Source organism: Schistocerca nitens, chromosome 6 (assembly GCF_023898315.1).
Source record: "Schistocerca nitens isolate TAMUIC-IGC-003100 chromosome 6, iqSchNite1.1, whole genome shotgun sequence".
In the NCBI taxonomy this organism is placed as follows: domain Eukaryota; kingdom Metazoa; phylum Arthropoda; class Insecta; order Orthoptera; family Acrididae; genus Schistocerca; species Schistocerca nitens.
The window spans coordinates 200714125-200737764 of NC_064619.1; the positions used below are offsets into that span (position 1 = coordinate 200714125).

Here is a 23640-nt window from a genome sequence, read left to right on the forward strand (position 1 = left end):
CACTCGGCCATTGTAGAGCTGCAAAATTTGAGGTTAACATCATTGTAGGTCATGAATCACTGTCTGCTAGCAGCGAAACAACTGTTGGCAGGGGATTGGAGTGGCCTGGTAGTAGTAGCTGAGCCTCCAAATCCTCATGTAAAACATTGGGTGAGGCAGCCATGGCGTCGAACATAAAACCTGTTGATTCTCCACAGCCGGCGAGGAAGTTTCGGAAGACGTAGAAACTTTGGGGTCACCAATATGGGAAATGGGAATACGGATAACTGTATATGCAACAAACTGTTCCCATAAATGTCTATACATACATACATTTCCGTATTTCAACACAAAGAAAGATACTCGTGTACACTGTACAAGGTACAAACGCTGACTGAAACATTGACATGGCAGCTCATCAGAGCAGTTAAGAGTTCAAAGATCATGCTTTACGGGGCAATGTGACCTATCAACACCACGAATCCAATGTTGCCAGGCAGAGATAAGTTTCATGTTACATTGAATATATGGACTTTTTAAGACTGCTGGGAATTTCAAATCAAATACTGGACATTTTTATGTTAATTTTAAGTATAAGACACACCTGAATTTAGAGGCAATTTTTCAAAGGAAAATCAAGCATCCTATAGTCAATAAAATTGATATTTTGTAGAAATTTAATAGGCTTATCTATGTGTCTTATGTGGATGAGAAATCAATACAGTTTCTTATCAGTGTGCATACCCAAAGTTTCTGAATGCTCTGCTTCATTTATTGTATTTTCTCAATACCTTATTATTAGTGAAACAGTGAACTGGCTTAACATTAATGGCCTTTCTTCTTACACTAAAACAAACTATGTTCAGTTCCACACAACATTCAAAGATGAAGAAACAGTAGTAAAAATACGTGAGTAGGTGATAACCAGGGTGGATACCTCAAAATACCTAGGCTTGCATATTGACAGCAAACTGAACTGTTCAAACCACATGCTGGATCAATGCAAAAGATTGAGTTCAGCAACTTATGCATTATGCATTGTTTCTTCTTATAGAAGTATGTAACTCATGGAGTCACTCTATTATGGTTATTTTCATGCCATTATGGCATATGGAATTATATTTTGGAGAAATCAACCACTGGCTAAAAAAAGTACTGTGTGCACAAAAAAGAGCCATAAGGATCATGTGCGGAGTCCATCCTAGAGCCACATGCAGGAATCTTTTTAAGAAACTTGGAATCCTTACATCCACTGTGCAATACATATTCTCTTTGATGTGCTTCATAAGGAAAGAAAAATCCATTTTTAAACAGCAACTCAGTAATGTTATGACAGTGCAAGGAACTCCTGTGACATGTGGGAAATTCACGTGGCCCAGCCTGTCTTGTGCCACATTTGAATCAGCGGTGAGAAGAAAACATGATAGACACTATGAACAGGCAAATCTAAGTATAGTACAGAAGAAGTCCATTTCACTGGCTGTAAGATTTTTAACGCACTCCCTTCAAGAATTAAGTGTTTGGTAGAAGATGGGCTCTTGTTTGAAAAAAAAAAAAAACTTTAAGGCAATTCCTATTACAAGGATCATTTTATACGATAGAAGAGTTCCAGAACTACAGTGTTTAGCATTTCTTGTATTGTTAACTGCGGATATATGCCCAAACCTTCATTTGTAATCCTGACTATTCTTTATTGTAAACACATATTTTGCAATATTTATTTTCGGTAACACTTATTATTTTGTAGTATTTATTTATCTCTCAAAATTGATTTTCTGTAGTAAAACCCAAGTTATTGTTTACTGTAATATGAAATCATTTTGCTTTGTTTTCTTGTGCTACCATAGATTTCTGACACATTCGATATTCTGTGATATTGTCACAACATGGATCACCAGAACAAGAAATAAATAAATAAGTAAATAAATTACTGATGATGTTACATTTTACATCATGCTGAACTGTATGTAACAAAAACAACAGTATAGTATAAGCAGTAGTAATAGTAGTAGTAGTTGTTGTAGTAGTAATGATAATAATAATAATAATAATAATACTTTTTCCATGGATTTTAAGAATCAATATGACTTTGAACATCAACTGAGTGATGCTGTGACAGTGCAAGGAACTCCTGTGACACAAGGAAATGCATGTGGCCGGGCCTGTGTTGTGCCACATTTGAATCAGATATCTCAGCTGCAGCCAGGTGATATCCTGATAACACAGTGCACTGATATTGGATGGACACCTTACTTCCCTCTACTTGCTGGAGTTGTCACTGAAATAGGTGGTCTGATATCTCATGGTATGTCTATGATTTGATAAAACTGTCTGTGTTGTAGAAAATGCATAATTCATATCAAATATGATTATCAGTTTTTTTGTTTACTTAAAATTCAAAAAGTCTGGGAGTAAATACATGAAAAAACAGTGAATTTAATTACCTTAATTCAACTTCACCAAAATTTTCAATATATCTGATACAGCAAGTAAACAGTTTTGGAACTTTAAAGATATATTTTATGAAGAGCCCTGTTGAGGCCTCACAGAAGATCATATTAATGAAAAGGGTTTATATCTGAACTCTAGAGAGAATATGTAAGGATTTCACAACCACACTTCCTGATTTCCAGAATGAGATTTTCACTCTGCAGCGGAGTGTGTGCTGATAAGAAACTTCCTGGCAGATTAAAACTGTGTGCCCAACCGAGACTCGAACTCGGGACCTTTGCCTTTCGCGGGCAAGTGCTCTACCAACTGAGCTACCGAAGCACGACTCACGCCCGGTACTCACAGCTTTACTTCTGCCAGTACCTCGTCTCCTACCTTCCAAACTTTACAGAAGCTCTCTGCAGTAGAGCTTCTGTAAAGTTTGGAAGGTAGGAGACGAGGTACTGGCAGAAGTAAAGCTGTGAGTACCGGGAGTAGAGCTTCTGTAAAGTTTGGAAGGTAGGAGACGAGGTACTGGCAGAAGTAAAACTGTGAGTACCGGGCGTGAGTCGTGCTTCGGTAGCTCAGTTGGTAGAGCACTTGCCCGCGAAAGGCAAAGGTCCCGAGTTCAAGTCTCGGTCGGGCACACAGTTTTAATCTGCCAGGAAGTTTCACTTCCTGATTTGTTCCCCTAAAGTGCTACAAGGGTACAACCTTTATTATGTTGAAAAAATACCTTATTTCTTCTAGTGCATTCACACTTCATTGCATTCTGATGTTCTTACAAAAATGTCTGTCTGCCCTAATTATTTCATTCCCTCAGTTTCTTGCTTACAGTAGAACAACACAAAATGTGTGTATGAACTGTACCTCCAATGCCTCTATGTTTTCTAGCTGTAATTACATCATGATGCATAAAGGATTAATATATAGAGAGTGGAAGAATATACATAGTTGCTGCACTGAAATGTCCCTTACCAGTTTACCCAAATTTAAACACAAGTTACTTTGAAAGGTGGTCTTACAGAAGCTAATATTACATGTAGTGAAACAAATTAAATATTTGTTTATTTGCTGTCAACTTTGCTTTGCTTTGGAACATTGTCATAGATTTTAGTTCACATATACAATGGTTTAGTTAACATACATAAGTGCACACACTGATATAAATAACGAAGGTCAGAAATTATCATTTTTTGTTGTTGCAAAAACAAACTTATGTTATCTACTACTGTTTTACAGAGAGACTTTACAACTCGAGATATAAATGCACACATTGATACAGTGTGTGAAGATCAGAAATAATTGGCCTAGCAGAGCAAACACGGCATTTGCAGGCAGTGGCTAATGTAAGCCAAAAGCTTTGTGCAGTGCACCAAACTCAACAACACTGAATAAACTCCTAATACTCAATAAATTCATCAACATCTATATGCAGTAATCAATTGACCACAGCTAAGTGCAAACACTGATATCTATACTAGCACAAAGTGTTCAAATATTCTCTGTGTCCCAAACTGTTACACTGGAAAAATGCCTAAGCCGTGAATCAGTGCACATTGAAATATTCCTAACATTGAACACACCTGAACACATATGGCTGTCTGGCCACTCAGCCTCACTGATAACCTTACCCAGCCAGCAGTGATTGTCAAAAAAAGAACATGAGCCTCTCACTCCTCACCTGTTTGAAAACTCGGTCTTGTGACTGCTACTGTAGTAATGTAAGCTTTTACATTCTAGACCACCATTGGAATACACTCATAAATCATTTAACATGTATTCATTTGAAAATATAGGATATACATTTACAATGCATTTTCATCCTGATACTACAGTGTTTAATTTTAGACATAGCAAACATCATGTTTTTAATTAAATATTGTACACTATAAATAAGAACTGCAGGAACCTAATCAAGTTCATGTCTATTCATAATGGCCATGCAGAACAACTGTAGTCAAATTATCATCTTACAGTATTAAGATTACCAAAGTTTTCTGTTAAATGCATGTAAACAAATTGGGATAACAGGACAAACTGTTCATGTTAACACTAATCTTTTATGCATCTGTCAAGAAATCTTTGGGTTGGCACAATGTTTACTATTATTAAACAATTTCTTTGTAACATTTATAAGCTGGTGTTAACCTATTACATAAATGTAGTCATTTTATGGCTGGCATCATGATATTTCCATCTGTGTGATGTATGCACATGTTCTGTGTTTATGTTAAAGTTGTCACAAGAAATTTTACGCATAAATGTCAATAATTTACTCAACATTTGTTGTATGAATATGGTAGTAATTTTACTGAATTCTTCTTTTTATTGCAATTTCAGCACTGTCTTCAGATTTTATGTAGCTTGTCTGGAAGTGATTTTTGTGTTTGTAGTGAATATTTAATTTTAACACAATCAGAATCTTGGCTTCTGCTTTGTGTCCATAACCATGTGGTGACTTAGTTTAGCCTTGCCACTGTGGAATTTCCAGGTGGCTTCTGTTGACCAGCTCATTAGATATCTACCCCATTTCCTCACTCTGTTATCTATAGTGACTTGGAGCACTCTACAGCTCACACCTACTGACCTGGCTCGCCCACTACATTGCAACTTGCTAGCCACGCATCACTCAGCTAAACATCTCATTCTTTGATTAATTTTTTATATTGGTCATACTGCTCATAATGTTAGAAGTTATACAACAAATTTATTTGAGTGCCTGCCAGTATTATTTTTCAGCAAATCTGTTATACTCTCTCATCAGACAAAAACCTATGGCTATTTGTGCCACACTTCTTTGTGTATGCACAATCTATGCAAGAGACCTTTAGTCTAACCTGATATGGCCCACAAACTTGAACTGTTTTCTACCATTTGCTTTACTTACAACTATAACATCTCATGTAAAGTATATGAGAGGCTCATATACTTTTCAGATGGAACTGGTAGTCAATAAAGGAAAAAAAAACTTTTCAAATCTTTGCAACTACAAAGTAGATTTTGGGGTGGAGGTCAATGGCATTTTCCTCCTCTTGCCATGGTAAAAATGTATGTGATGGTGTAGGAGATACAACAAAACATGAAGTGAGTAAATCCAGCCTACAAAGAATGACCACAGACCAAAATCTTACAATAGAGGACATGTATGGCTTTTGCATGTATAACATTAAAGACATCCCCTATTTTCTCATCTAGAAACAAGAGGTATTCTTCGTATCATAACAACCCTTCAAAGTAGATTTGAAAACTATATAGCAATAAAAGGAACAAGAGATCCCACAAATTCCTTGGCATCACAGAAAACTTAGTTTGATGCTATGTAACATCAGAAAACAAAACTTACAAGGATCATTGTATCAGTAAAATTACAGCTCTGTCTTTAACATTGAATTACATGATGGCATTTGTATATGATGAACAACAGTGACTTGCACAGATTGAAAGAATAAGTTTGGAAACAATGATGTTTTTGTGCATTTTTACCGCCTTGCTGACCCAAGAAAGTCATTTAAGAAATCTACTAGTGACAAAGTTTGGATACCAATGAAAAACATATTAACGAAGCTGTCTGTGCTTGAACTTACCACAGCAAATGGGAGATTTTATTCTGTATCACAAAAGCTGTCTGAAGAAATAAGTGTTCTTAAAAAACACCACCACAATTAGGAAGCACCATATCTCGAAAGTATGTTAACTGAAAATATTTATTTTATATTTTTCAAGATAATATAAGTGTTTGGTTCAGTATTTTTTTAAATTTTTGCATATAATTAATTACCTCAACTTCAATGACAATTGATTAAATGTAACCAATACCACAAGTGGATTAGGCAACAGCTATAAGATCAATTTTAGTGTAATGTGAAGTACTGTATTTCCTCATTTTCAAAAATTCATATCTTTGTTCACAGTCAGATATCAATGTTACAATTTTTTACAGTACTTTGCTATCATATAGGTGTATAAAATGTGCAAAAACTTTTGTAGTCAGTCCTACCAAAGAATACGAGCCCCAAACTTTACAAAAAATTAAGATTTTCAAATATCCAAAATTTATAAAAAATAAGGACAAATTTGTCAATGTAATTGCTCTATATAAGGCTAGTAGTTTATAATATCTACCTAGAGAAAAAATACTCTCTGATAAATCACTTCTCTGTTGTTCTTTTTGGGTCTAAAAAATTGAATTTTTTTCTAAATTTTCCATAGCAAACTTTGGAGGTCATTTGGATTGGTAATTTTGAATTTAAGGTATTTTGGGTAATAAACAATGTTGTAGAGAAGACTTTCTTAAAAGCAATCATGTCAACTGCAGTGTTGTAACTTAACCCAATGCAGAGATATTCAAATTAACGCTAATGTCTACAAATTGAAAAACCCTCATGCACTTACTAATAAACATGGCTGCCATTCAGTAAGAGTGCAAGGTAAGCTTTTTTTAAAAAAACTGTTTTCAACTTCTCAACTATAGGGCAATTACATGTAAAACAACCAAAATATTTAAAAATGGTCAAGCATCCAACTTAAATTTTATTGGATCACTTCTCTTTGATTGACCCAAAAAACTATAGACAATGCAACTATTTTTCCAAATAATGACCTTTATCTGTAATGGAGGCGTAATTTCTGGTGATTATGTTTCATGTTTAAGAGTTTCTATAATTATTATTTCAGGAGCTGTCATAGCAAGAGAATATGGCTTGCCTTGCATTGTTGGTGTTCAGAATGCTACCAAACTGTTCAAAACAGGTAAAAAAATGTTTTTCCAATTTATGGATGGTTATCATTGTTTCCAGTCCCATATGCATACCTTCCCTTACTATTCCTGTTTAAAATATTCAGTTAAAAAATATGGGTCAATGTCTGATACCTGCATATTATTTAACACACTGTATTATTAGTAGTCTGTCTAAAAATGCTCCACTTATTATAATGTGTATGTAACTCTTTTTGTAACTTACTTTGTTATACTGTAAAAGATGGACATTTACTTCCATTCAGCAACTGTGTGCACTGATAATGTGAACCCAACAGCTTTTGCACTGTTTCCAGAAACACTTAGTGCCAATGCAGGATTTTTCTGTGGTATTTTTGCTGTATAAACTCAATTGTATGGAGAGGGAATAAGAATGAATCTGGGTACTTCATTTAAATTACTTGCTTCTGCATTCAAATCTCTTTGTTGCTGTTCATATTTGTTTAGTATACATTTCCATTCTCATACCCTCCTTTCTCCATATCTGACTTGTGACTATCTCTCTGCCACTTTAAACTTTTTCTCACTGAATACTGAGACTTGAATAATTGTAAGTGGGCTTTCAATGGGTAGTTGGTGTCAGGTATGTGCCAGTTCAAGTTTTTCAGCATTTCTGTGGCATTCTCCCATGAGTCAAACAGATCATTAACCATTCATGCTGCCCCTCTTTGTATCCATTCAGTATCCCCTGTTTGTCCTATTTGTTATAGTTGCCACACCCTTACTCAGTATTCTAGATGGTCGCACTAGTGTTTTGTAAGCATCTTCTTTGTAGACTGGCTGCATTTTCACAGTAATCTACTAATAATAAGAAGTCTACCATCTATCTTACTCATGACTGAACCTATGTGATCATTCTATTTCATCTCTACACAAATTGCTACAACCAGATATTTGTATGAGTTGACTGACTCTCACTGTGACTTTTTGTGTATTTTGCTGTAAGACACGACAACAGCATGACCACAATGAACCAAAGTTTATTCTTCTTCCACATACAAGCAGACAACAGCTGAAAATATAGACACAAACATAGAAACAATCCACATACTGATACAAGCAGTTACTGACAGTAAGCATGAGTACCATATGAGGGCGAGTGCCTGCTGCACTGGACTTATAAAGAGGAGGGCTCTGGTACATGGTGTGGTGGATGCCGTGCTGTGTCCACAAGTCATCTGGTCCACAGCAGGCAGCCTGTGGTGGCTGACCCACACAGATGCTGTTGGCAGAATACTCAAAGTGTAGTGTGCCATGCAAGGAAAAGGTGGAGAAAGGGTAGGGCAGCTAGGTGCAGTCAGGAGGATAGATGGAGGGCAGGCTGTGCCATATGTTTCCTGAATTGCAGAGGTGGGGAACTCTCCCTGCAATATACCATACGTTCCTGTAACCCTCCTGACCTCAACCTTCGTTAGTCATTTTTGTCACCCATCTAGCCCCTTTCCTGCTCCCATTCCAGCAATACACAGCTCTCATTCTTCCAAAGCATCCAGTCTTTTTACTTCTCTCCTTTTCTGCTGCCCCCCCCCCCCCCACCCACCTCTCCCCTGTCCACTGTCTAACCTCCCGACTGCACCTAGCTGCCCTACTGTCTCTCCATCTCGACCTTGCACACTCCCTAGCAGTACTTCACTGACCCCCACACCTACCCTGCCATCCCTCCCCCTCCCTGCCCAAGCCTCCTACTTATCCACACCCAGTTGCCACTCCTATGATGTACTGCTGCTATTGCTCGCAGAGTGGCTTCAACTGCCAGAGGCTGCAGTCATGTTGGTGTGAGTTGCATTTATGTGTGTGTGTGTGTGTGTGTGTGTGTGTGTGTGTGTGTGTGTGTGTTGTCTATTTTCGATAAAGTCCTTGGTGGTTGAAAGCTTATATTGTGGCAGTCTTTTTGGTGTGCCTATCTGTGATGTAGCATGTCTGCCATATGGTGAGTAGCAACATTCCTTTTCATAATATTTTATTCTCTGAATAGCTAGATGCCCCCTAAATTGTTTTGTCAGATGATGGAAGATTTGGTTCCATAAGTTAGCACTGGTGTCTTCACAGCTACTTAAATAGAACTGTTTTCTATATTTATTGACTGAAGTTTCATTTTATAAGTTCTTCTCCTTCCAAAAGTGCTTTCAGTTCATAGCTTGTGCAAGGTACCAGCCACTTTCCTTTTTAATTGTATAGTTTTCACTAGTGTGCTAACAGAGGATAGTTAATTTCTTCTTTTCTGTCAAGGCATCCAATTTTTTTTTTTTTTTTTTTTTTTTTTCCTGTAATGACAGAAAGCCTTCAGCTTAAGAGGGATGACATGAAGTACTGTTTCCTCAAAGTATTATAAAGTATTATCCATAGTTACTACCCATACTAGCTGCAAGAGGGGAACCCTTTATAAGTTAATCTTTCTGTGTTATGTGTATCTACTTTTCACATTTTGTTTTTAGTGACAGTAAACACTCATATGAACGCTACGTTTAAATTTTCTTTCAATGAAAAAAAAACTTTTTTACTAATTATTTTATTCTTTTCCAAAATATTCACCTCTAAAGTTTAATCACTTTGCATAATTGTTCCACTTTTCTCATTTTGCAAAAGGAATTCACATCTGTAACAGTTGTGCCCATGACCATCATGATCATTAGAAACCTTTATTAAGGACACCATTAGATGGAAGATAAAATATTATATGACTACAGTTTTTCACTGTAACATAAATAAGGTATCTTGAAAATGCCTAAGGGGACGAAATTAGCAAATAGCAAAATCATGAACTAAATATTTATTTCAAAAATAATAACAGCCTATGAAAGAAAATGACTTTCCTCAAGAAAAAGATCAAATAATTAATTACACTATTAATTAATTCAGTTCCCACAAATGAATTTTGAAACTCACCATTTACTTAAGAAAAGCTGTTTGGTAGCAGGAATCATACCAGCAAGAGAGATGACACATTAGTGTGACGATTCTGCTTTATTTTCATAACACAGGATACAGCACATCTGCACAGTACAATGTTCTAAATCAAACTAACTTCTATGCAGTCCACCCATATATCTCAGTCAATTGTGTGTCCCCACTGGTCAGAGGTGTTTCTCATGCTGGTTACTCATGTTGGTGTACCCACAGACACCCATCCCCCTCCCTGCCCTCGAAATGTGGAGTAGTGCTTGGTGGGTGTCATTGAGGAGGTGGATCATGCACAGATGCACATGGCTGGCAGCTGTGTTACGGCCAGTTGCTGAGTGGGGCATGGCTGGACATTTCGAGTGCCAACCCAATGTGATGCAAGTAACCAAATATGTCATGGCTGGCTGCAAAGCTGGGCACAGTTGGACTGTTTTTCATTGTGGATTTCATTGTGGACTGGCCAATAACATTTGTGCTGTATACATGATATGGTGCCAAATGTTGAGGAGACTGGTGGGGACGAGCATACCAATTTTTGTTTATCTGTACTGTGGTTCTGTTGGCTCTGTCATAGTAAGTATGCGACAGCATAGTCAACATTTGTAGATAACTGATGTGTGTGTGTGTGTAAGTTGTCGGGCAATTGGTCCTTTATCAGTCACACAGTTGTCAAGGCAGGAATCCATTATTAGATTATTGTCAGCAAACTTTGCACATGTGTTCTCTGCATCAAAGTATCTCACATCGAGTTTGATGATGACTGGCACCTCAGAGTCTGAATTAGGCATATGCAGGTCAAACAGTAAATAACCATATAGGTCATCTTCTGGGCCCACGTCAAATGCAGCTGTGTCCGCAGCTGTGTGTTCATGCAGATTCCATGCTGGCTTTAGACCATAAGAGACTGTCACTGCTTTTCTGTTGAACAAAATGCCAAATTGTGTGTGGCACATTTTACCACTTTATACAGGCCTGAAGAGGGTGGCTGTAAAGATGGCTGGATTGTATCGTCCCCTAGCATCACAAATTCACAATTGCTCACCACTGTGTATACAAAAACTTTTCGTTTGGCATGCAAGGTAGGTGGTGGTACACTCTTGTCATTGATGTGGCTCTTCACTATCTGGACCAGTGCTGGTAAATCGTTTGCATCAAGGGGCTGTGTGGGTAGAGCAAACTCTGCTCGGAATGTGAATGTCTCAGCATATAAGTCATATGCTAGTGATCCATGTAAGTTTTCCTTGAATGGTGTACAAACATCTAGTGGCAGCTGTGGCAAGGCTTCCATCCACAGTCCTCTATGATGCATGAGTGCACCTTGTAGAGTTGTGTGCCACCACTCCACAAATCTGTTACTCTAAGTTTGGTACATAGTCATATGATCACGCATAATCCCATAGAGATTGCAGAGTGCCTCAAATAGTGTGGACTCAAACTATCTTCCCTGGTATATCATTATCATTTCAGGGCAGTTGAATCGAGCTATCCAAGTATCAACACACTAGAAGTTGACTTTGGTGTAAAGTGTTTAATTGTTACTACTTCCACCCAACAAGAGACTCTGTCAGTAATTGATGGTAAGTATCTATAACCTATCAATTCTGGAGGAAGACCAATGAGGTCTATGTACACATGCCAAAAAAGAGAGTGTGGTATATCAAAGTGTCCTAGTTGAGTTTGTACATGGAGGCTAACTGTGCTGCACTGGAATGCCAGTAAAGCTTATGCCCAAACCCTACAGTCATGTTTAATGTTCAACGAAATGAAACATTCAGTGACAAGCCTTACTATTGGCCTAACCCCTGTGTGCTTCAGGTTGTGTCATTATTCAAAAATCATGCAGCATGTGGATGTGTGTACCAGTGGCTGGATTTTGTTCTGAGATACTTCACATAGTATTTGAACGTTAGTCACAGGGACTGTCTACCACTCCATGCAGCATGCAGAGACTGGTGGAATCCCTGTTAAGTAAGTCCATAATGGTTATGCCATGGTTCCACTCTTCTGCTAGTTGGTTATAATCTAGTTGTAGAGAAATAACATTGATCCACGACTGAGTATCTGCAACTGTTGTCAGCCAGCACCATGTAGATGATGGACATCTGTCTGTGTGTAAGTACAATATAACTTCTGCACCATTTCAGTGCAGTAATGTGTTCATTGTAAATAAGTATTATAGCAGTTGTATTACATGTTTATTACCTTATAAATAAATAAAAAACTTTTTTATTTTAAATTCAGTGGGTTAGTATTTGTAAAATGACTCTTTCATATAGTGTTCATTAAAAAATGACGATCATTCCACTTGGGACCTGTGGAATGGTACATTAGCTCATTTGTTTTAGTTGTAAATGTTTGTCATATATTGTTGTTTTTCTGACATGTTCCACATCCGGGAGGACCTCCTCACTACGGATCAATTGGAATGAAAGTAAATCTAATCTAATCTAATATTGCACAATAAGGCTGAGGTGATGGAAGCGACAAGGACTAATGTCTTTTGAGGGGTACCGTATTCCATCTGTGAGTGGCTTGTGATCTAATAGACAATGACATGGGTTGCTTCAATATCTTCTTTAAAATATTTGACTGCCCCATATTTGGTGAGTAACCATGTAAATTGTGAGACTGTGATACTTTTTGAAAAGAAGCGAAGCAGCTGTGCTTTCACCTATCACAACTATAAAACCACTCAGATGCGTGAATGACTAGCATCTGTTGTGGCAGTCTGCTGTGAATTTGGTACTGGATGGGCCAAAGTGATCACTTTTGAGAGTCAGTCTTTGGCTCATATGAACACTTCCTGCTTTTTGTTTGTACACTTATTTTCTTTTTCCGTGTGTATTTGGTCTAGCGAGAGTGTCAGTGAGAGGAGCTTGTATTAATGTAGCCTGTGCTTGTATTACTGCAACCTGTGATATAAGACACTGGTAAAAATTTACAATGCTTAGAAAGCGTTGTAGGTCATGGTAATTCTGTGGGGGAGGTAACTACTCAGTGTTTTCAATTCATTCTGAGGTGCGTTGATCCCTATGGCATGTAGTATGCATCCAGTAAAGAACAATTCAGCTTCCTGGAATTGTGATTTATCCTCTTTTACACAAACACTTTAGTTCAAGATGTCATTTGTTATCATGAGGGGTTGCAGAAAATATTAAGATTTCGTCCAGGTAATCATAACTTAAGTCAAATTTGAAGAGAAGTCTTTCAGTGAACTGCTGCCAAGTTGGAGCTGCGTTCCTTAGCATGTAAAGCTTGAAAAGAACTCAAAAATTCCGAATGGTGTGATTATTGCAGTCTTAGAGATGTTATCCTGGCTCATAGGTATTTGGATGTAAGCTTTTCTGCAGTTAATATCGCTGAAAATATTGTCACCCACAAGACGGTGTGTAAAGTCTTGAGTTTGGAACCGGATAACTGTTGTGGATTGTTCAAGCACTGAGTATTCTGTAATCACTCCAGAGTTTCACAGAACCCTTCTTTTTCAGTGCAAGTTTTATTGAGGAAGCCCATGAGCTTGTCTAAATAATGGACCATTCATGATTGTAAAAGTTCATCGACCAATGCTTTTGTGGCCCATAATTATTCCATTGGCAGCATGCATGCTTTGTGATAGACTGGCAGCCCCGGAGTCACGAGAATATCATACACAGTAACATTACGGATGGTGCATTGTTTAACTTTCACTCATGACTGTTTAGGTGGGGTTATGGTACACGCATTTGATGTGCTGAGGGACAGGGCAGAGTGCGCCATAGTGACCTGTGTTCAGTACAGTGTGCCCAGGGTCTTTGGCTGCACAGTTAGGGGCCATAGTGACAATGAGGCATGGTCAGCCAGAGTGAGTAGTTGTGACATCAGCTGTGTGATGCATTGTTCACATGTGCAAGTGGAGCAGGCACATCATGTTTACATTGATGTAGTGCTGCATTTCCAGTGCAAAGTGCGTCCAGTGCTTTGCAGGTGTCTAAATAAAGCTGATGTGTCATCATTAAGTTCTCTACCATCATAACATACTGTTTTAGTTCATTAGAGTATATGTCATTGTTGTGCTGATGCACACCAGGGCATGAAGGAGTTTACAGTGGACATGGGCATGTTGGGGTGAAGGCTCCTGGGATGAGTCATCCAGTGTCATGATATAATAGTGCTGCATTTTTTAAATCCAATTGAGGTCAAAAGTACCACAGGAATTTTAATTTCTACCACTGGTTCACTTATGTCTGTAATGAAGAAGGTCCATGGAAAATGTTCATCCAAGCATAGTTCCAAGGTACAGTTTGTGGTGTTGTGCACAGTGATAAGCAAGTAATTTCCAGCAAGTGATTGACAGTAGGGTCTTGAGCTAGATAGTGGTGCATTTTTACCCTTTGGTACTGTACTGATGTCTGACCTAGTGTCAACAAGTGTTACTGCAAATTATCATAATAGGGAAGGAAATGTCTCCCCATCACATTAAGCAGTTGTCACAGTCAGCAATCCAGAAGATTTTCCTATTAGGTTAGATTAGATTAGTTTTTTGTTCCATAGATCTGTGCTGAGGAGATCCTCATGGATATGGAACATGTCCTTTTTTTAAAAAAAGAGCTGAAATAACAATACTAATATGAATATATACAATACATCATTTGTTTCTATTAAAAAATTCGTCAATGGGGTAGAAGGAGTTGGCCACTAGTAAGTCTTTCAGGCTCCTTTTAAACTGATCTTTATTTGTAACTAAATTTTTTATGTTTGCTGGCAAATTATTGAAGATAAGTGTTCCTGAGTAGTGGACCCCTTTTTGAACTAAATTAAGTGCTTTTAAGTCCTTGTGCAGATCATTTTTGTTCCTAATATTGTATGTATGAACTGAGCTTTTTGTTGGAAAAAGAGATATATTATTTAGGACAAATTTCATTAAGGAGTAAATATACTGAGAGTTCTTTGAAGAGGTTACTACAGGACATCCATGAATTTATTCCACAAATAATATGTATTACACACTTTTGGACTCTGAAAACTTTTGTTTGACTTGAAGAGTAACCCAAAAATATTTACCATATGACATAATGAAATGAAAGAAGGCAAAGTATGCAAGATTTTTCATTTTTATGTCGCCTATGTCAGCTAACACTCGAATTTCAAATACAGATTTGTTAAGGCATTTCTGCAGTTATGTGGTGTGCTCCTCCCAACTGAATTTATTATCAATTTGCAATCCCTGGAATTTAAGACTGTCAACCTATTCTATCTGCTCTTCTTCATACTTTATGCATATGCTGGGTGGAAACCTCGTATAGGTTCTGAATTGTATATAGTGAGTCTTTTCAAAGTTTAATGTCAGTGAGTTGGCTTTAAACCATTTATTAATATCCATGAAAATATAATTCGCAGATCTTTCTAGAACTACATTCAACAGACATACTATTTATTGCAATACTTGCGTCATCTGCAAACAAAACGAACTCTGCTTCTGGCAGTGTAACTGATGAGAGATCATTAATGTACACAAGAAAAAGCAATGGCCCTAAGATGGATCCTTGTGGGACACCACATGTTAATTCTTCCCATTCTGATAATGACTGATGACTTAATTCACTAGTCCCTTGCACTGACACCCTTTGTTTCCTGTTAGCGAGATATGACTTGAACCATTTTGCAGCACTGCCTGTGACACCATAGAATTCTAATTTATTTAAAAGGATGTTGTGGTTCACACAATCAAATGCCTTTGACAAATCACAGAAAATACCTGCTGCTTGTAATTTGTTATTTAATGAATTAAGTACACTGTAGGTGTAAATAGCCTTCTTGATATCGGAACCCTTCAGAAATCCAAACTGTGTTCTTGATAATATGTTATTTGTCATCAGATGGTTGAGAAGTGCCTGTAGATTACTTTTTCTAAAATTTTTGAGAATGCTGGCAAAAGTGAAATTGGTCTGTAGTTTGATGGTATCTCTTTATCCCCTTTCTTGAATAGAGGCCTAACATCTGCATATTTTAGCCCGTCAGGAAATGTCCCAGTTATAAATGACTGGTTACACAAGTAACTTAGAATTGTACTAAACTCACAAGAACATGCTTTAATTAACTTTGTTGATATTTTGTCATAACCACTAGAATGCTTCGTTTTTAAAGATTTCATTATGGAAGTTATTTCTTTTGATGAAGTCAGTGACATATTCATGTACCTGAAGCTATTTGTAAAGGCTAATTTCAGATATTCAAGGCCATTATTTACTGATCCTGACAATCCTATTCTGTCAGTAATGGATATAAAGTACTTGTTAAATAGATTTGCCACACCATGCCCATCGGTTACTAATGTGTCATCTATCCTTAACGCTATTTGCTCCCGTTCCTTTCTGGTTCTACCAGTCTCGTCTTTCACTATATCCCATATTGTTTTTATTTTGTTCCCTGACATTGCTATCTTCTTCTCATAATGCATTTGTTTAGATGTAGTGCATTTGTTTAGATGTCTGAATTACTTTTTTTAATATTCTACAGTATTCCTTGTATTTAGCTAAATCATCAGCATTGGAGCTATTCTTGGTTGACAGATACATTTTCCTTTTTGTCCTACAGGAAATCTTTATTCCTTGTGTAATCCATGGTTTTATTATAGACTTCTGTCTAATTTGAGTAACTTTTAGAGGAAAGCAGTTTTCAAACATGGTACTGACATTGTTCATGAATGTGTTATATTTTTCATTCATGTCATGAGCACTATAGACATCTTTCCAGTTCATATCTTTGAGCAGTTTTCTAAAATACTCAATTTTTGTTTGGTTGGCTACTCTCCTGTACTCAGATTTAGCAGTCTTGATAATCTGCTTACAATTTACATCTAAAACAAGGAGCTGCATGTCATGATCTGATAGTCCATTTATTACAGGTTTTATGATATGATTTTGTTCCTTTGATTTGTCCATAAAAATGTTATCAATGGCTGTCCTTGAGGATTTAGTGTTCCTAGTTGGAAAGTTTACAGAGTGAGTTTGATTGAAAGACAACATTACTAACTGCAGTAAATGTTTACTGAAAGATTGCATTAGAAAATCTGTATTAAAGTCACCAGCAATCAAAATTTCTTTGTTTCTTCCTATTAAATAACCCAAAAGAGCTTCTAGATGATTTATGAATAGATTATAATTTCCTGCAGGTTCTCGGTAAATAGTTACTATTATATAGGATCTGTTACGGAACTCTACTTCTGTTGCACATGCTTCTAGATGCTGCTCTAAACAGAATTTATTAATGTCAATGTTCTTGAATTTATGGCGGTTTTTAATAAATGTGGCAACTCCTCCTCCATCCATATCTACTCTGCAGAAGTAGGCTGCTAGCTTAAATCCTGAAATGTCTAACATATCTATACCAGTGGTCACTTGATGTTCTGAGAGGTAGATTATGTCAATTTGGTTAGATGAATTCATTTCATCAATACAAATGAGTAGTTCATCAACTTTATTTCTGAGTCCCGGAATGTTCTGGTGTAATAAAGGTAACTGATACTACATACTAATGGGATTATAACTGCTTTTGTGAAGATGAACTGGCAGTTTCTTATTACTTTCTGTGAAACATTGTTTAAATGGAGGCTGTGTGCTAAAATCTGACTCCTGTTCATCTGTTTTTTCAAACTGAGTGTGTCTGCCAATCTCTCTTAAAACTCATTTTCTTTCCCCCTTCCCTATCCTAAAAAAGGCATCCCTCTGACACCTGTGACCACTGGTATTTTACCACTTGTGACAGTGTCCCCCCTTAAGTTTTCTGCAATCAACCCAGACAGTTTTCCTTTTCCTTTCCTATTGAGTTGAAGACCATGCCTAGTGTAGTCCCACCTATTGATAGCATCCACAGGAATCAAACTCCAAGTTCACTCTCCCGACGGAAGAGTTCAAATGGGGATCATCCAGGGATCATACCAATAACAGAGGTGTGACAATGTTGATTTATCCTCATAACATGACATGGAGCACTTGTGAACAGTACAGGTTTATAAACTGAACTGACTTCTCTGGAGTCCATCCAGATATTCCACGCAGCCATGTATGTCCTTTAGTCAGAGGCGTTACTCATGCTGGTGTCCCCACACTGTTAAGAAAAAGTGAATGCCCCTCCCTTTGCGTTCACTTAGTTCAACATCCATCAGAAAAAAAAAAAAATTACATTAGCTTCTGATTTTTTCAGTTATTTTCAGACCCCTGCAAATGAGATAGCATTAGAGATAAAATTGCTCAGTTGAGCATTTTATCAGTAGAAGAGGATTCATTATGAGAAAACTGGTGTGTGACATCTCAGAATATTGCCCAGTTGTGTGGGACCCGTACCAAACAGAAATAAAAAGAGATATTGAATGTATACAAAGAATGACAGAATGAAAGATCACAGAATAGTGCCCCAAAAACACAGGAATTGGAAGACGTTTGTAGACATGAGCCATTTATTCCCTGAAGGCTTTCTTACAAAGTATCAAGAACCAGAATTAAGTGAAGACTCTGAAGATATTCTTCAGTTCCTACTTATTGCTCCCATTAAGTCCACAAAGACTAATTAGGGTGTACAAAAAAGCATTTAAAGCAGTAATTCTTCCTGCACCACTTGCACAATTTGAGTATACTGGTAGGTTCAACGTCTCTCTGTGAGCACTAGGTACATAAGGTGTTCAAGGCCAACTGAATTGAAATGCCACACCACTCTTTTGAGATAGACTCATACATATCTTAAAGTCTACAAAGGGGACTTAAAACCCTACAGTGGAATGCATAATCAGATATAACTATTCCATGTCATGCATATCATTTATCTATCAATTTTTTCAATTATAGGGACACGGCTCAAGCCCAACTCCCAGATTACATTCCCCAGATATAACATAATTCAAGTAGACCAGATTGATATCTATCCATATTCATCCATGAAACTACAACATACCATTAATTAATGGTACTGCAAATGCTACAATCTCTACTAAAAGTCTTGGCAGCATGTGTAGAACTACCAGGTGTCTCATTTACAATGATTTCACTTAACTGCCATCCAGGGTCAGTCACATCAAATGAGGTAAAGAAGGGCATTTTTGCACAGACCAAGGCACTTTACTTAATTTGTGGTGTCCTTAATGCTCATCCTACAGTATGAGGCTGCATCAGTGCAGTTTTTCTTTCACTAGTAGAAGACCACCTTTTACAATTACTCGGGGGAAAACTGTTTATCACTGTATCAGTCTACAGTATGTATTAAATGTAGTGATAGTTAATAACCTTTTTATTCAAGCGACTTCTTATATTTTGATGGAAAATACTAAATGTTTCTTTTTTTGTCAAAGCCCCTATGTTTACTTTGCTAGTAGCTGTATGAACTCATTAATTTACTCCACAGCTCTGTCTTGTGGAAGACTGTATCCTAATAAAAGTGTAGTGATACTGCTTTAGTTAGACTGGGTGCTGAAGGCAACTAGTGGTGCAAGTAGTATCTTACTAGCAGTGTTATCATGTGGACCATTCTGCATATGATGTGACAATGCATTAACAACTCCCCAAGAATTTCGTTAATTCACTTCACATTCACCTAAGACTTATCATACATCACAGAATGACTCACTCTTCACATTACTGTGAGGAACAACTCACCATATGGTTGACAAAGGATTGTTATAACTGCAGCCTGATTTCTGTATAGGCTGTAGACATTCTTTTGCTCCCACATTTTACTCCTGATAACTTCAGAATTTCAAAGGGTGCCTTCAGTCAATATTCCCAAAGCCTTTTTTAAACCTATAAAGTGGATTAGCCTTTGAACAACTTATATTTTAAGCTATCACCTGTTTCTCATCACCAGAGCAGCAAGTTACGTATTTTTTTGTTTTTTCTTGGTAGTTTTTTCTATTACATTTAGTGTGTATTTTTATATTTAAGCTGTTTAATCTTGCATTTTCTTAACTGTAAGTGTAAATTCAGGAATTCTGTAGTACAGTTTTCATTTCTTCTGAACAGCCAGCTACATTAAGGCATTAGTGTCCATTGGTGACATATCAGGAGGATAGCAAGCTGCATACAGAGTTTTCTCTCTGCTTTTATACATTACTTCATCAGTTAGTCTTGCTAGGATGCATAGGATGTGTGCATGCTGTTTGTGGATGCAGGAGAAGCTGACCGCAGTTCACAAATAGCTGAACACACTTTTGGCTATGGTCACACACCCTCATGCTGCTGCCTTGTGGTGTAGTGTGGCAGAAAATCGTGTGCATTGCATGGGACATGTCTTGTTTCACTTATTTTGCCCATGGGCTCTGCTGCCAAGGCACCTCATAGTGGATCTGACGTGGTGGATCTGACGTGGTGGATCTGACCTCACAGCAGGGAGAGTGGTGGATGGTAACACATTCACATAACTTGAGGTGGAGGACCAATGTAGAGATTGACCATCTGGCCTCACCCATACATCCTCTTGAGTGAACATGTGGCCGTGCCTTCAGTAGTATTTAACCAGGAACACATTAGCAGGGATTTGTTAGTTATTGGGAGCTCCAGTGTTAGGTGCAGTATGGAGCCCCTTAGGGAGCTAGTGTTTAGGGCTGGAAAGAAAACCAGTGTGCACTCAGTACGACTGTTGGGAAGGGCCTCATTCAAGATGTGGAGGAGGCCTTGCTGTGACTATCAAGCATGTAGGGTGCAGTCATCTGCAAATTGAGGCTCACATCAGCACCAAAGACATCAGATGCATGGGTTATGAAGCCATCCTCATTTCATACAGGCAGCTGGCAGGAATAGTGAAGGTTCCTAGCCTCACACATGGGGTCCAAGCAGACCACACTTTTGCAGCATTTCCCAGAATTTATTGATGTCCTTTGGTTTGGAGCCGAATAGAGGATCTCAATCAAAGGCTTCGTTGACTCTGTGATGGCAATGGCTGCAGATTTCTGGAACAGCATTACCTGTTGGGAAATTGTAGGACTTCCCTTAATGGGTCATGGGTTCATTATACAAAGGTAGCAGTTACTCGGGTAGCAGAATACTTGTGGAGTGCACGTGAGGGTTCTTTAGGCCAGGCGGTAGTTTGAGGTACTCTGATAAACACTTGCCAGACAGGACACAGATAGCAAAATTCGATCACATTCAGAATAAAAACACTTTGTTGTTGTTGTGGTCTTCAGTCCTGAGACTGGTTTGATGCAGCTCTCCATGCTACTCTATCCTGTGCAAGCTTCTTCATCTCCCAGTACCTACTGCAACCTACATCCTTCTGAATCTGCTTAGTGTATTGATCTCTTGGTCTCCTTCTACGATTTTTACCCTCCACGCTGCCCTCCAATGCTAAATTTGTGATCCCTTGATGCCTCAAAACATGTCCTACCAACCGATCCCTTCTTCTATTCAAGTTGTGCCACAAACTTCTCTTCTCCCCAATCCTATTCAATACCTCCTCATTAGTTACGTGATCTACCCACCTTATCTTCAGCATTCTTCTGTAGCACCACATTTCGAAAGCTTCTATTCTCTTCTTGTCCAAACTGGTTATCGTCCATGTTTCACTTCCATACATGGCTTCACTCCATACAAATACTTTCAGAAACGACTTCCTGACACTTAAATCTAAACTCGATGTTAACAAATTTCTCTTCTTCAGAAACAATTTCCTTGCCATTGCCAGTCTACATTTTATATCCTCTCTACTTCGACCATCATCAGTTATTTTACTCCCTAAATAGCAAAACTCCTTTACTACTTTAAGTGTCTCATTTCCTAATCTAATCTAGAGATGGGCAAAACTGTTCTTTTCAGAGATTGGATCAGAACTGTTCACTCCCTGAAATGAATTAGCTGTTTTTCATGACTCACCACTCATTTACAAAAGAAAATAAATGAAAGGCACATTGCCCTTTAAACTTGGTTTATTCCAGTACTATACCTGTATTTTGATCTTATTTGATCCTATTTTGAAGTAACATAGATAATGAGTAAGAATTTTGTATTGTTTATTGAAATTTCCACGATATGACAAAGTTTTTGATTATTGATTTATTTTGCACTAGCGTGGTTTTTTGGGTGATCGGAAAATGTTGTAGCTTGAGATTTACATTAACAATATATTTGGCTATAATGTATTAAAATTTCATTAACCTCATACAAATACATCGCAAGCCATATATTTTTCCTTTCGAAGACGCCTAAAATCGCAAAATCCGTACCAGAATAAGAAAAAAAAAATATAAATTTGACTGTAAAACGAAAGTGCTGCATATAGCCTTACGCAGAATAAAACAAGGAAAATATTGGTGTATCACATTTTGCGATACGTTTATCGGTTCGCTCGTAATTAAAGCGTAAATTCGAGTGTCCATATTAAAAATCCTATAGTAAGAGTAGTCATCAGGAACCTAATCTAATCAGTTTAAACAAATAAAAATAAAATAAAAACAATTGATGTATACATAACATAATAATGTAATATACATAGCGGTATTACTACGAAGAACAATATCCAGTGGGGACAAACTCCGATGCAGAGGCGCTGAGTCGAGCAGGTCGAGCCGCGAGCTGTATTACTGCGTGAGCTGAGACCGCAGAGACCAGAGTGACACCCGAGTCGCTTTGCTCGACGCTCTGGCTAGAGTCGAGACGGTGGGGTGAGCGTTGAGCGGGCGAGTTCCAAGGGTGGGGGGAGCTCACCCGCTCCGAGACAAATCGTCCGCTCCCTTGCGAGCAGGTTTTTGCAAGTAGTTCCTATGTTATCCGCTAGGTGGCTCTCTGTCCTGTTGCTGGCATCAACTGCCCAGAGGGCAGGACGTGCGACTGAAACAATCGCCGACAGAGTGCGATGCGAAGTTAAGCTGCGCCAGACACTGCACAGTGCACACGGCAGACGACGCACAGAGACGGCCCGGCATATGTGAAACACAAAATCCAATGGGGCACTGCACAATGCAGGCAGCCAAGGTAGAAGCAGGGCAGAGGCCGGCGCTGGCTGTGTTGTGTGGCGTGCACTGTGCTCTGACCAGCAGAGGCGCTGCTGATATGCTCCGTCTCTCTCTCTCTCTCTCTCTCTCTCTCTCTCTCTCTCTCTCTGCCTGGGAAACGTTTGGAGCTACCGTTCTTTTTTTCTGAATCACTGATTGTTCACTCCTTTGAAAGATTGAACTCTATGAATTAGTTCAAGAGCGGATCCCCCATCTCTAATCTAATCCCCTCAGCATCACCCAATTTAATTTGACTACATTCCATTATCCTCGTTTTGCTTTTGTTGATGTTCATCTTATATCCTCCTTTCAAGACACTGTCCATTCTGTTCAACTGCTCTTCCATGTCCTTTGCTGTCTCTGACAGAATTACAATGTCATCGGCGAACCTCAAAGTTTTTACTTCTTCTCCATGAATTTTAATACCTACTCCGAATTTTTCTTTTGTTTCCTTTACTGCTTGCTCAATATACAGATTGAATAACATCGGGGAGAGGCTACAACCCTGTCTCACTCCTTTCCCAACCACTGCTTCCCTTTCATGCCCCTCGACTCTTATAACTGCCATCTGGTTTCTGTACAAATTGTAAATAGCCTTTCGCTCCCTGTATTTTACCCCTGT

General features: G+C 38.1%; 1 protein-coding gene across 3 annotated transcripts in view; it reads left to right on the forward strand.

Moving 5' to 3' along the window:
- The window catches only part of LOC126262873 (putative phosphoenolpyruvate synthase), a 381045-nt gene that overhangs the window by 345705 nt on the left and 11700 nt on the right, over window positions 1-23640 (forward strand). For all 3 annotated transcript variants that reach the window (XM_049959740.1, XM_049959741.1, XM_049959742.1), the window contains 2 exons: window positions 2056-2284; window positions 7087-7161. In XM_049959740.1, coding sequence (XP_049815697.1) covers window positions 2056-2284; window positions 7087-7161 — 304 coding nt within the window. The remainder of the gene's footprint in view (window positions 1-2055; window positions 2285-7086; window positions 7162-23640) is intronic.